Source organism: Lissotriton vulgaris, chromosome 6, assembly GCF_964263255.1.
Source record: "Lissotriton vulgaris chromosome 6, aLisVul1.2, whole genome shotgun sequence".
NCBI classification, from domain to species: domain Eukaryota; kingdom Metazoa; phylum Chordata; class Amphibia; order Caudata; family Salamandridae; genus Lissotriton; species Lissotriton vulgaris.
Genome location: NC_141694.1, coordinates 1,468,516,899 through 1,468,532,469, shown reverse-complemented (window position 1 = coordinate 1,468,532,469; position 15,571 = coordinate 1,468,516,899). Strand labels below are relative to the sequence as shown.

Here is a 15,571-nt window from a genome sequence, read left to right as displayed (position 1 = left end):
AGAGTAGATAAGGGGGTGGGCAGGTGGGATAGAAGTGGTGTCACCACACTGTAAGGCATACTGACGCATGTTTCTATTCCACCAGCTAAATACAGGGTCTTTCCTGCGTTCCAGTCACACACTAGTGGGGTTCAAGCGAAGTTCAGAAAAGTTGCACCCACTCTATCGATCGCCCTCACTCTATCTATCTATCGCCCTCACTCTATCTGTCTATCTATCGCCCTCACCTTATCTGTCTATATCGCCCTCCCTCTATCTATCTATTGCCCTCCCTCTATCTATCTATTGCCCTCACTCTATCTATCTATCACACTCACTCTATCTATCTATCGCCCTCATTCTATCTATCTATCTATCTATCTCCATCTATCTATCGATCTATCTATCGCCCTCCCTCTATCTATCTATCTATTTATCGCTCTCCCTCTATCTATCGCCCTTACTCTATCTATCGCATCACAACAGCATCACTCAGCAGCATCACTCAGGGGCACCTCAACATCACTATGGGCTACCACAGCAGCACTGAACGCCACAGCATCACTCGTCGCCACCACAACATTACTCCGCGCCACCACACCATCAATCTGTGCAACCATTCAACAACAGCTGGTTCAAATATGTTCTCTCAATGTTTCAAGCTTTATTACACATGTCACAAAAAGATGTTACTATTTCACTTCTGTTCTTGGATTTTCGTCACAATATTATGCACTGAACATAATCTTCACAAAAGTTATTTACAAAAGTTTAAGCTATTGCCATTATAAATTACAATAACTTTTATTTAACCCCTTCGACGCTCATGACGAGCTCAGCTCGTCATGAGTTACGCCTGTCGTACGCTCATGACGAGCTGAGCTCGTCATGAACCGCAGGATTTTAAAAAAGTCAGCGCACAGCGGGAAAACGCGTAGCCGCATGGGGTTAAGTATTAATTATTTAAAAAAATTAAAAGCCATTGTTATTTGTAATATCAATACATCTAAGTCACGTAAATGCAACACATATTGCATTAGAAATGCGATCGGTGTCGCGAAAGTTATAACTATTGGCATTGTAAATGGCAAAGCTATTAATTTAGCAATTTACAAAAATAACACCTAAATAAAAAAAAATCATTTATAAGACCAATAGCTCAAACTTTCCTAATGCGAGCCCTATTGCATTTCCAATGCTTGTTATTTTTAGTATACATTAATGGCCTTGAAAGAATTTTGCTGCAAGAGTGCAGGGATATGCCTACAGTAGATAAAAGATCAATCCCTGCACTCTTGTATGCAGACGATACAGTCATAATGGAACAGACCCCCCTTGCCCTACAGGGCTTGATAACATCCTTTAACACCTTTATGTTAAATTTGGATCTAAAAATTAATTGTACAAAAACGTTCTCAATGAACTGTGGCCTTGGTAGTAGTAGACGGAGAAAAACCATGTTTATAGATGATAGTCCCTTGGATTCTACCCCTACCTTTCTTTACTTGGGCATTCTGTTCCACGAGTCTGGTACATGGGCAAGTGCAGTTAAAGCAAGAAGCCTTATGTTTTCTAAATCAATAATGGCTTTAAAAAACTTTATTAGAAAAATGGGAAAAAAGCCGATCAGGGAAATGTAAATTTTTTTTAATGCGACCTGTATATCAGTTAAGCTTTATGGCTCGGGACTCTGGGGATATGCCAACACACAATTCATTCAAATAGTGGAAAATATGTTTCTGAGATACATCTTCGCCGTACCTGAGAGTGTCTCGACTTACATTTGTCACAAGGAACTCGGCCAGCCACACATTGAAGATACAATTAAAGCCCAGCCTATACTTCTCTGGCACAGGGTTTGGACAACCGACGAGTGTGTACTGAATCGCACTATTTTGATGGATGTTTTAAAACTAGAACATGTGAGTAGGATCAAATGGCTTGCCTACGTAAAACATTTCTTTGTTGAAATGGATTGCCGAAATTATTATGACGATCCTCTCACAATGGCTAATATCCTGAGGAAGACATTGAAAAAACAATGTATGGAGTATCTTGAAGATAAAAGAGCTAGTGAGGAAGTAAAGAAAAAGACTATGCTCACACCAATTGATATTAACTCAGGATAAACTACAGCTGTATCTAACCTTACATATGACCACCTTTGAGAGATATGTCCTGACACGGTTCAGGTTAAATATACTTTTTAGAGTCCTTAGTTTCCCTGTCATGAATACCTGGACATATGATTTAATTAAGTGTCCTTGTGATGATTTTTCACCCCAGTCTGATATCCACATTTTATTTTTCTGTAAATTTTATATATTGCCTCGTAAGAAATTGATTATCCCAAATTTAAAGGAAATGAATGTGAATCGATGTCGCCCAGCCTTTTTAGAAATGCAGAGATTGGACACAGTATTAACTGTTGCATCTATTTCTGAATTTTTAAAAAATGTTTTTAGATTACGAAAATCAATCTATATTTATGAATTTTAATAGCTTTTTTAAGTATAAAATGGCACCTTATGATGTATTTTATGTATGATACTTCTTTTTAAATGTATTTTCAAATGTATTTTTCTTGTTGTGTACTTTTATGGTTATTGCTGATTAACCGAATAAATTTAAATTGAGTCCTTATGGTGTGGAGTGGGGTGGGGTGATGGTTGGGGACAGTGTTTAGGGTAGTATTAGTTTAGTATAAGGGGATATAGACATGTTAGCCGCACCACAGCCCTAGCCGGGGCCTTAAACACATGTGCCCGTGTATAGAGTCATGGCATGTAACAAACCCTTAGACACCAAGGCACTTGTGGTCCTATCCTTGAGCGTTAATGGCCTGGGAGACAAAGTTAAAAGAGGCTTGGTATCCCACTACATCAAACCGCTGCAGCAGGTTGTTGTCTTCCTAAAAAAACATCTCCAGGGTACACACTGTAGATTCCTGGGGAGAAGGGCATACATCACACTGGCACGTTAGATACACAACCGGATCCAGGGTAGTAGCCATACTGGTAAAAAAAGGACCTCTCCTTCCAGGTGGTGAAGCAGTGCGCTAGACCCTTAGGACAGGTATGTAGGAGTGAAAGGGTGCTGTGGACGAACTGATGTGTATATGCTGCCCCATGACTGCAAGTATCCACAATGGCGAAACTCACAGCCTCTGTTGGGGGTAAATTCCTCGCCCCACATTATGGGAGGTGACTTTAATAATCTCATGGCTGTAGACTCTCTCACAACTCCCCTTTGATAGTGAGAGTGGGTAGGTGGAGTAGAGGTTGAGGGGCGGGTTGGAAACTCAGCATGTGGGATCTCCCCGACCAAGATGTGGCTGTGGGTCTACGGGTAGAGACTGGGATGTACTTTAAAGAGACAAAGGCTCTGTTATGTCCAAAGTAGCGTTGTGGGAAGCATATAAGACAGTCCTCAGTGACAGAGCAGAGGAACTTGATAGCTCAAAAGAACAGGAAAGCGGTAGGGGCCTCTGAGCAGCTTGAAAGCCGGTTGTGGAGTTGGAGGGCAACTTGGGGTCAGAGTTAGATCTCCCTAGGCTCCGGCAGTTGGAACTCCTTAGAGCTGAATACCGAAACCTGGCACAGGAAGGGGCAAAGAAGCAAATGCTTGCCAGACTTCACAGACTGTACGACACTGGGGCTAAGGCAGGAAAAATCCTGGCATAACTAGGTAGAAGGGAAGCAGAGGTCACATGGGTGCAGCAGATAGTGGGGGCCGAAAAGGGGAGTCCTATGACTGATGAGACCATCTCAGGGGGCCTTTAACTGATATTATAGGAGGATTTACAAGGCCGGACCGCTTCAAGACGCACCGCATATACCATAGTATTTGGAGTCCGTAACCATTCCCATATTAAACACAGAGGCGCGTGATGCACTGTAAGCTGAAATCAGGTTGGCGGAGCTTCATTCTGCCATTTCAAAGCTGAAATCCAACAAAAACCCGGAGCTCAACGGGATCCATGTGAAATATTTTAATCGCTATGCTGCATTACTGGGGCCCCATCTTCAGAATGTTTCGGAAGGCCTGTGAACAGGGTACACTACTACCAGATCTGTGGTGAGCCCCCAAAGTAGTGATCCATACGGACGGAAAACCAAAGGAACACTGCGACTAGTACTGCCCAATTGCAATACTCAATATTTAGGTAAAGATTTTGGCCATAATACTGGCCTCAAGCCTCCTACAGGTTATCAAACCTTTGGTACATAGGAATCAGTCGGGCTTCATGCCCTCAAGGCGCTAGGAGAAGGGTGGGGGATTACTTGTCGAATATCCAGGTTTTAAGTTGAACCACCTAGCATTCAGAAAGCAACTTAAAACCTGGATATTCGACAAGTAATCCCCCACCCTTCTCCTAGCGCCTTGAGACCCTCTGGGTATGTAGCGCGCTATATAAATTAATTAATTGAATTGAATTGAACAAGATATAACCTGAAGCAGGCACACAACTGGATGAATGAAGTAAGGGCCAACCGGCTAGGACCGACTGGGGCCACACGTCTTTCTCACATAGGACACAGAGAAGGCGTTTGATGCAGTGCATTGGCCTTTTCTGTAACAAACACTAAATTTGGTTTTCGTCCCCAATACCAGAAGTGGGTGTGGGTAGTCTATCAGACTCTGATTGCGGCAGTAATGGTTAATGGAACGCTGTCCTCATATTTCCTCATTGATACCAGGTAGAGATGTCCCTGACCCGCCACCCCCTCCTGTTTGCTCTCACCATAGTCGTTGGCCTGCATAGTACTGGAGCACCTTAGGGGCGTGGATTCAAAATTGCAGAGGCAGATGAGTGTGAAGAGATAATCTCGCTTAATGCTGATGATGCCCTCCTACATATTACTGAGCCAACGACGACTCTCCCACTAATCTTCCACTTTTTTGAGTATGGGACTTACTCTGGTTATAGGATTAACTGGGACAAGTCGTGCTATACCTTACCCGGGATAGGATAGACCTGTCCCTGCTTCCACGCTGCCTGACTCTTTCAGGAGACTGCTTTAAATACCTGGGGATCTTTCTGACATTAGAGAGGGAACTCTGTCTCAACTGGAACATGGGGAGAGTGGCAAAAGCCTTTCAGGAAAAGGTGGAGAGGGCTGGTCCTTACATTGCAGGGGCGACCAGCTATGTTTAAAATTATCTTGCATATGTGTGGTAAAAGAATGCGTTGTAATGGTAGGTCGTTGTAAGCATACTAGTTTAGTAATACCCACGTTTTAATGGCACGAGTGGGTTTAGTATGCATAGTAACGTCATACATTCGTTACAGGCATTGGATACTTGTGGAAAAATCAAGTAGGGAGACTAGTGCAGAAAAGGCAATTTTGGGTATATGCGGATACAATTTTCCATTCAATGTGTAACAAAAGGAGTATTCTTAGTCATTATTGGTTTGCTAATTTTAGGCTTGATTGATGTATTTTAAAGAAAACAAAGCATGGAAGTGCATTCTAGAGAGTAAGCAGGTCCAGCAGATGTCAATGTGACATTCGGAAATTTGTTGGAATTCTGTTTTCATGATTTCTCTGTGTCAGGTGTATGTTTGTGTTTCTATCAGGACAGCTGTTGATAGGCGTATTGCAGTTGCGCTGTGTAGAAGGATTTCGCAGGTCAGTTTAAAGTTGGGTGAAAGCCAAGTCCATTTTCAGGGGTGCATGTGGGGCGGTTGTGGAAGCAAATCAGTTTTGGGAAGACTGATTGAACCAGCAGGATTTCATATGGACTAAGTGACAAAATGGTCCATAGTCGGTGTGTATGAGCACCCTTTTTATATCTTGAGTTGTGAGAAACAGGAAGTGTTGCCAACAATCACAGGCTATGGATGCATAGCAGATGGTATCTGCCAAGTATAGGCAGACTTGTGAATGCCGAGAAAGGGAAGATTCCCTTGGGGAAGAACTAAGCACAGATTGTGATACCAACCTTACAATGTCACAAGTACATACAACAGAAACAAGGAAATACCTAAAAAGTGCATTTATTATGCGAAAACTTAAAAACACAGTGAAGGGTTTAGCTGATCTAGATCCCTACTTCTAAAACACAATTAAAAAAATGTTTTCACAAAGAGTACATACAATTGCGACCTGTACAATTTAAAAGACAGAACAAGTACAACATTAATTCGTTGAACACAATTCGTATATTCTGGCTCCGCTGTGGGGACACCGATATTGTATTGCTATTGCATCAGCATATCAATTTCGGTGTTGGAGACTTGAATTATACCAAAGAATGCGTCGACGCGTTTCGGTGGGTTCACTTATTCATTACCACCTTTATCAAGACCATATGTTTGCTGTCACAAGCAAGGGTTAGCTGTCATTGCCCCTACCCGAGGGTTAAGAACCACTTTTCTTGATAGAGGGTCAGTTATAATCACAACGTTCAAAGCTAGTTAGACTTTTCATCTTATTGGTGCTGCCTGTTTTCTGGCCTGTTTATATTCATATGGAGTGTTATTAATCCCCCTGGTTATACATAATCCGATAAAATTGAAAAGACAGCTCATTTATTAGTCGGTCTCTGGGCTTAAACGGTCATCAACGTTATCCTTTTGGTAACTTTGTCTGTAAATGATAGTCAGGCTGTGCGTCAATATCACGTGACTCTTCCTTCCGTATTTCTTTATGGAAGCACGAGGGAGCCGTCTCGATCCGCTGTCTGTGGGGTTCTGTGTCACAGAACCCCACAGACAGCGGATCGAGACGGCACCCATTCGGTACTCCTCAAAACGGGCTACTCAAGAAAGAGACAGTGGATTTTAACATCATATTTCAGTAACAGTTCCTCGTTCTTCCATAAAGAAATACGGAAGGAAGAGTCACGTGATGTTGACGCACAGCCTGACTTTATCATTCACAGACAAAGTTACCAAAAGGATAACGTTGATGACCGTTTAAGCCCAGAAACCGACTAATATATGAGCTGTCTTTTCAATTTTATCGGATTATGTATAACCAGGGGGATTAATAACACTCCATATGAAGATAAACAGGCCAGAAAACAGGCAGCACCAATAAGATGAAAGGTCTAACTAGCTTTGAACGTTGTGATTATAACTGACCCTCTATCAAGAAAAGTGGTTCTTAACCCTCGGGTAGGGGCAATGACCGCTAACCCTTGCTTGGGACAGCAAACATATGGTCTTGATAAATGTGGTAATGAATAAGTGAACCCACCGCAACGCGTCGACGCATTCTTTGGTATAATTCAAGTCTCCAACACCGAAATTGATATGCTGATGCAATAGCAATACAATATCGGTGTCCCCACAGCGGAGCCAGAATATACGAATTGTATTCAACGAATTAATGTTGTACTTGTTCTGTCTTTTAAATTGTGCAGGTCGCAATTGTATGTACTCTTTGTGGAAAAAAAATGTTTAATTATGTTTTAGAAGTAGGGATCTAGATCAGCTAAACCCTTCCCTGTGTTTTTAAGTTTTCTCATAATAAATGCACTTTTTAAGTATTTCCTTGTTTCTGTTGTATGTACTTGTGACATTGTAAGGTTGGTATCACAATCTGTGCTTAGTTCTTCCCCGAGGGAATCTTCCCTTTCTCGGTTGTATAACCCTAATTCCCTTGGTCTCCTCAAGGGGTACCTCTCGATTCTATACACAGACTTGTGAACGCTCCAAGTGTGAAAGAAAAGCTTCTATGAGCTTTCTTGAAGTTTTTACCATATTCATTATGCAGAAACAAGCAAAATAGTAACTTTGTAGAGAACAGTGTCAGAGCTTCATCTCCCCAAGCAGTTAAGCATTTATTGCGAGCCCCTCCCCAATATGTCCCTATAGTTATACATTTTCTTCATATAGTCGAAAGATGATATATTTGACGGAAACTAAAACTTTAGATAGTAGTAGCAGGTGCAAGGCTTTCCTACTGGAAGAGCTCAAAAAGACAGAGAAAAGGTGCTACTACTGGGGGGCGGTGGGGGGGGGGGGGTCTCTCATACTGAGCTGACTTGATTGAAAATTCCCCCTTTGCCACGACAGGCATGAAAACAAAGGTCTGTGCATTTCTTAAGTAAGAGAGATAAATTAGTTGAACATGGGATTACTAAATGGCTGCAGGTTAAACCACATGGAGTTCGATACGGACCATATATCTCCACATTGCCCAAATTCACATAAGAAATGGCCAAATCAGCCGTGACATCTGGGGGATGTTAGCCTCCCTTAAGATCGGATAGCACTCCGTCTCTTGTGACAGACTGCTGCCAGGGAGGGCTATACTGTTGAAGTACCAGACCTGCCAACCTCATAATAATGTCCATTGTGTGATGCCATGGAGGCATCAAGAAGACTAAAAACCTACTGTGCAAATGTTTCTAGCTCACTTGTGTTTGCTTTTTGAGAAGCCTCTTCATCGGTTCAGCTCTGAAGATGACTGTATTTTGTGACGTCCTGGCACTGTAAGAGTTTGGTTTTAAACAGTCACTGTGCCATTTAAGGTCTGTTGCTTGGAAATGAAAACGTGCATCCCATGGACTTTATTTGAAACACGAGAGGAACCTTGGGAGTTGTGGATTGCTTCCTTTAAGCATGCCTACATCGCTGAGGAGATATATCGTTAGCATTCCTGCTTTTAGTGAAAACCGTGTGTGGGTGTGTCATATCTTATACAAATTTGAATAACTCATTATGTTGTAATTAAATCCCGAGCACAATAGCTACTGTATGACTGGGATAAGGCCAACGAGACCATGTAATTAATCCCCTCTCTTTTCCATTTTAGAAATTTAAAATCCGCATCGAGGACCCCCCTCGTCGCAAACACATGGTGTTTTTAGGGGGTGCCGTGCTGGCGGACATAATGAAGGATAAGGACAACTTCTGGATGACCAGAGAGGAGTACGAGGAGAAGGGAGTGCGCGTGCTGGAGAAACTCGGTGTGACGGTGCGATAATGTGCGGGGCCCCGCCCCCGCCTCTCTGTGAGGGCTTCCCCTCCCTCTCCCCCCACTCTTTGAACTCCTTCAGCTACGTGACACGGGGAGGCGCGTCTGCGCCCTTTGACCCCACAGGTCAGGGTCGCCTCTGATAGCCTGGGGACGCTTTTGTTCGATGTTTGTTAATACGGTTAAATTCGACTGTTTAATTTGACCTCTTCCATGCAAACAAAAAAGTCGAGGAAGCCTGTCTGCGGCTTTGCTTTCTCCTTGCGAGCGTTCGTCTGTAGGACGGACACTCTAGTCTAATACCTCTCACGTTGTCTTTCACTCTCCAGGTAGTCTGCTTTTTGCCTGCACTAAAGAACTGCTTTCAGAGCAGATTGCCGCTTCCCCTCCCCTCTCACTCCTTCTAAAATTTCGAATGGCACCATTGCACTCTTTGCAGAGTACCTCACACAAACTAAAGGGTTGAAACGGTTAATTTGCCAAAAGCCTATTAAGAAAGCCCTTGCTTTGAATGTCCACGTGAATATGTTTTGGGAGCAGGCTGCGAATTGTGTTGTGTTTTTTGAAGCTGCTGGGGGTTCCCTCTGCCGGCTGGATATTGTGAGCGTTCCTTGGTTTTGTTCTGAATTTTCTTTGTGTTTTTTTCATATTGATGTTTCCATGCAAACCTTCTTGAGAGCCAGAGCGGAGTTCCAGTCATGCCCCTATACCCGTAAATGTGCCATGGGTGTTGTGGAATTATCCGACTCGTACGCATCATTCTCGAAAACTCAGAACTTCTGTTACCGGATAAAATAAAATCTGATCAAGTGTTTTGTAGGAATTACACATGCTTTCCTAGAATTGGTAATTGCTTTTGTTAAATTTTGCCCTTACCGTGACTGCACCTAGCGCAGCCTTTATAAATGTCAACAATGTGTACGCATTTGTGCTCAAGGTAAACGAACATGCACTCAGATGAAAAACAGCCAGGTTTGTGAAGAATCGCCTGCACTCGTGGCAGCTAAAAGAAAAAAAAATGGTACCAGAATTTGTTGCCAGTTGGCGAAAATCCATCACCTCATTTTGGTCCAGGCTTTGAGATCTCGGGGACGGGAACTGAAGTCGTCATAGTTGAAGACTTCAACAAAGGAGCAGATTCAAAATATCAGGGTTGTACTGAAGTGAACCGCTGGTACAGTGGTTCAAATTTTGTATACTGGCACACTCTTTCCTTTCTTTTCATGTGGTGTAAGGCTGCAGTGGCATGTGCAAGGAAAGCAAGAGTGAATAATATTTACCAATTGCATTATGTATTCAGTTTTATGGAAAATTAAATGTGTTCACATTTTGCTGTCCAGTCCCCAGAAAAACAAAGTCGTAAAGGAGAAGCAACTCTATAAGGGAAAAAGAAAGTGACAATCCTATTTATGTAAAGAAAAAAGACACCTTGTATTTAATATTTAAATAGGCAGTAAGGACTTTGCTTTTGTCATATGTAAAGTGAAATTATGATCTTTTGGCAAACGTTTCCCTGTACGTAATGCAAAACACCTAAATGCTTGCTTCAGCAAAATATGATGAATAACCCATGTATTCATTTAAGACCAATGGAGCTGTTTTGCTGTTCTAAGCTTGAGCAACTACTTCCTCTGGGCATGCTGGCCATGTCTTGGCACTCACACATAGACTAAGGTGGTAGTACATGTAGCAATCAGAATATCTAGCTTTGCTTGCTTTTCAAGCTTGAATTAAACAGATTGTGATTTGTGCTCGCACAGTCTAGTTGTGAAATACAGTTCTGTAGCGGTGTCAAACACATTATTAGACATCCACAAATCCTATACAGATGTTACTTGGAAGCCTGAGTTTTCAGGACCAGATTTAAATGTTGTTGATCTGAAAAAGGCTGCTTTCATTGGCCGACGAGCTCAACAAACAAAAGTAAGCTTTGCATCATCAACATTTTTCTATTCTTCCAGACTAGCACAGCACTGAAATTTTTCTTTGCACCAAAATAACATTTTACGTAGAAAGTAGTTGCCCACTTGTTAAACTAGTGGCCATTTTGTACTGACCCATGCTTGGCGTACTTCAGCAGATTAACAGTGCTGAGAAATGTGCCTCAGGAGTTCTCCAAAAGTCTTCTGCTTTAAAATGTAAATGTTACTTTTGGGTACTATAAATGGTGTATACAATGGCCACTCCTTCCTTCAGAAATGTCCCTCCCCCTTAATATATATATTACCGTATATGTCAGGCTGCTTTGTAGATGTTGTCTTCTTTCAACTCTGTCACTGTCTAATATGTTTATAATCTGGGTCTGTTTGAATGTGGTTTAATATCACAATGCGTTTAAGTTGCAACAGTTTTTTTTAATGATACTACCTTAGTACCAGGTGGTCACCAATGTTCTCCGTGTAGCAGGAATGTGGGGGCGAGTGCGGCATTGCCTCCAAGTTTTTTTATCCCTTTAGCAACAAATGTGGTTAAGTTGCAAGGGAAGTAAAGCGGCAAAGTATCATTTGCCTAGTTGGTGGCAGATGTGATGTCTGGTATGGAAAACATCCTTTACAACGGAACCGTTACAACGCAGTACTGTTACAACGCAGGATTTACAACGAAAGTCATTACAACAACTTTCGCTGGAGGGCGCTCTAGGATAGGGGATAGTTTAATTTACTATCCAACACCTTCCCTACTATCCACGGGGACTGGAGTTGGAATAGTAAATTAAACTAATCACTATCCAGCGCCCCCCAACGCAAGTCGTTGTAACGACTTGCATTGTTAAACCTGTAAAGGTACGCGTTGTAACGGTACACATTGTACCGTCATACATCCGTCTGGTACACTGTCTCTGTCTCCGTGTGGTGCACACTTAATTGTATCTGTTTGGCGAAGATGGGGACAATACGTCCTGTTAGTGGAGAAAAAATGCACCATTCCGAGTGCAGCACAAACAGAGTTTGTGCGGACACTGATGAGAAAGCATCCGTGATCAAAAATGCAGCTGTTTGAATCCACGGCTCCATATTTTTGAGGAACAAGCCACATTTAGAAGATTGGATAGTGCACCCCCTGCAGGCAGGTGCAGTGTGTAACTGCACTCACCTGCAGGGGGAGTGTCTGCAATGGCCATTGAATCCTTGTGCTCCCCTTCTAACTACCCTCTAGAGGGCTGCTGTACAGAGGGGACCCCCACCTCCAATAGTATCATACCGACCAACATTTGGCACTGGTGCGATCTACATTGTATTGAAGGGCCTGCACAGACGTCTGCAACCATTCTGTAATACAGAATGAGCAAAAAGAGTCACAAACCCCTCGTTGAAATTTATGTCCAATATGGCCATAGGTTGTCTGTACAAGTTAAATATTTTCTTCATAAAATGGAACATCTGCGTTTGAAATGTGGATTGTGTTTAGTAAATGTTTAGCTTCCATTTTCTGACTTGCCATTGTTTCATTGATGGGCGCCCGATCTTTCCCAGGTTGAATACAACTTTATAATTCATTTTGGGCTTCGTTTGCAGCCCTAGCATATTGAATGTGGTTATCTAAAAAGAACAAACTTGGTCAAACAATGTTCAGTTTACAAAATAATTATATCAATGCAGCTCACTTCAGGTTAAAAATAAAAACAATTTTCTAAGTAATGTCAGTCTGTTTACTATTGTGTTATATGTGCTTCAGTTACCCGTCACACCTTTTAGTTTTCTCTGCCTTTTTCTTGATCCTTAACCACCATTTAGTTTTGGCCGACTTCAAATTGTTTGTTTTATATTTTTGCAATTTTACTGTTTTTAAGTTCTTTACTGTGCTAATGTGTAAGGCTTAGTTTCTTTTGTATGTAAATCTTTTTGTAGAAGGTAATCAGAACTACAAGCTAGTGCACAATCCTCCTTTCGCTACGAACGCAGAGTATAAATGAGTGTTTGTATTGGAGGTAGAGACCATGAAAAAACTTTATCCATAACCAGCTTTGTTAGAATTTTGTTTATCCTCTTTCATTATCTCAAAAATGTTTTCTAAGACTTGACAAATTAGAACTTTGACAAGGTACCAAAATAATGTTTGAAACTGTGATAGACGATGTCCTTCAAAGGTCCCTGAGAACGAGGTGAAAATTGTCTGCATTTGTACATGCTTTGCAAATTACAAAAAATGGAAAATAAGCTACAAACTTGGATTGATCTAAAGTTCAAACGGTTCAGATCGTCTGGTGGTTCAGTGGACTAATGCATCCATTCCAGAATTCTTTTTTTGACCTCATTGTCACAGATTCAAATCTCCATAGATCCACTCAGCCTTTCATCATATTGAGGTTGATAAAATGAGCACCATTGAGTTGCATAACAACAAACAACTATTATTCGTTGCCAAGATGCCCCAAAGTGGGAATGTGCACATTATTCTATCAGAGGTAATAAGATAATTATGCTTACATGCACACTTCCCCATACCCTTGTGAATCTCTATATACATTTGCCACCTTTCAGAGATCCCCAATCTTTTATTACCTAACAGCCGGACTCCCTGATTTCTAGGTTATGTCTTCAAAGAAGGCAGTTGCATTGATGAAAGATTACCCAGCATGTTGGTACTCAAACTAGCTCCAAACCCTCCAAACTCTAATATATTCGTCCTGCAGGCCCCCCTGCCTGCATTCTCTGTGGTATCTGGTCTATCGGATTGCCATAGAACACATTTCATAAGTGCATCCAGACACACCCCACCCCCTTTTTACACCACAATTTTTAAACCGTGGATAAACACAAAAATAATCAATGCAGTCACAACCCACAATGACTGACTAATTCACAAGGAACACTTCTATCAGCACCAAAGAATATAAAGCAATTATGCGCACACCCCATTTTCATAATCTTTCCCCATTTCACTGAGTAGTTTTCTAGAAAAAGACATGGCATTTATTTGTCTGCCTTTACTTGGACAATAAGTAAATAGATTTAACATTTGACACTGTTGGTGATTAGTACTTTTACCACATTCCTAGCAGCCTATGGCTCTTCCTCACATGCGTCTTTCACAATCTTTTGTACATTTGTTGCCTTCTCTTAGCAAACCTGTTCATCTCACCAAAGTCAAGGTACATCTCCTCGATCATTTATAATAATGCTAGACTCAATTTTATCTTCTACTTACCCTATTCATTGCAGAAGTACTTTCACTCCAGTGTCACTAGTACCATAAGTGTATCCCCATCCATCTTTAATATATACGACCTTTTGGGATGGCTAAGAAGGAGATGATGAAATTACAAGTCAAACTGTATGCTCGTAGCATGTGTGCTGTAGATACACATGCTTTGCATACTCCTGCCATCTAATGTTGGGTCCAGATGTTTGCAAGTTGTTTTTCTTTGAAGAAATCTTTTCCAGTCACAAGGCAAAGTGACTCCTACTTTTGGTGATAATGCGCATGGGCATTAACTCCATTGTTAGATGTTTTTTTTTCTGCCATCGATTTCAGACGTGTATTGCACCGCTCCGATATTCGAAACTGCAAATCGGGATCCCTACGGCTTGCAAATTCACCCTCCTCAGTATTGTTTTCAATCACGTTTCCAACGTTCTGCGTGTCCATACTTCTAAAAACTTTCATTATCCAATTCAAAACTCTAACCGCGGCCTTCGGGCCTAGTATGCCCCCTCTTTCCAAAGGCTATTGGGCCACCACTGTCATGAGGCCATGGTAGGCACCAAGACTCTGTTTCAAACACCCCATTTTCTGGCTTGGAACCAAAACATCACGTCAAGGCTTCCAATTTGGGCTCAAACCGAGATGACACCCCTTCGATGTCGAAGCATTTGGGATAGAAAAGTAAAATGGACAAATCCAGCTTGGCGACACACAAAGATGCTCCTCTAAAGACACCGGAGCCAATTCTGGAAAAAATTAAACAAGAGCTGGATACAAAACAGAAGAAGGTGCATATTAATTCCTCAAACTAACATTCAATAATGACGGTAAGGGTTAAGACCAGGTATGCACAAGGGTATGTTACAGCAAATTTCAAAAAAGAAAGAAGTGTCAGTTCCAGCGCTCTTCTTCCTGTGGTTCACCATCAAAGCCAAAAAGTTATCCGTAGATATAAATATGATAGGAAGGAGCGCCAAATTCAAGAAAAATGTTTTTCAGTCCACTACTGTAGTCCAACAATTTTTTATTGTGATCTTATTCCAAAATCCAAGGTTATCCAACAGAAAAAGATATATTCAATCCAGTGTAGTATATCCAAAACAAAGATTCAATGTCTCAATGTTCATGAGGTGAAATCACATTAACACAGCCTACGAGTTTCGTCCTACTTGAACATCATCAGGGCTGCAAAATAATATAAAGAAGAATCAAAATCCATCTTAGTTAAAACAACAAGATGACAATCAATAGTAATATACAATACATTGTCTCCTAGAGGGAGGTGGCTGATCTTACAGGCAAAAGTGGCAGGGGAAAAGCTTACTATCACAGGATATTATGGGCCAAATCAAGATGATGTGGGACCCTTGGATACACTGGCTAGTGAACTCTTAAATTTTTCGGGCAAGATCATTATAGCAGGTGACTTCAATACGGTCATGGAGAATAATTTAGACCGTTCAGGCAAGAGAGGACAGAGTAATGTAAAAATGTCTAACAAAGTAAGGCTGCTGCTG

General features: G+C 41.6%; 1 protein-coding gene across 1 annotated transcript in view; it reads left to right on the top strand.

Moving 5' to 3' along the window:
• ACTR2 (actin related protein 2) overlaps positions 1 to 12,547 on the top strand; it is a 277,715-nt gene extending 265,168 nt beyond the window's left edge. The window contains exon 9 of the mRNA XM_086927591.1: positions 8,748 to 12,547. Within this exon, the coding sequence (XP_086783717.1) occupies positions 8,748 to 8,918 (171 nt within the window). The 3' untranslated portion in view covers positions 8,919 to 12,547. The remainder of the gene's footprint in view (positions 1 to 8,747) is intronic.
• The last annotated feature ends 3,024 nt before the right edge of the window (positions 12,548 to 15,571 follow it).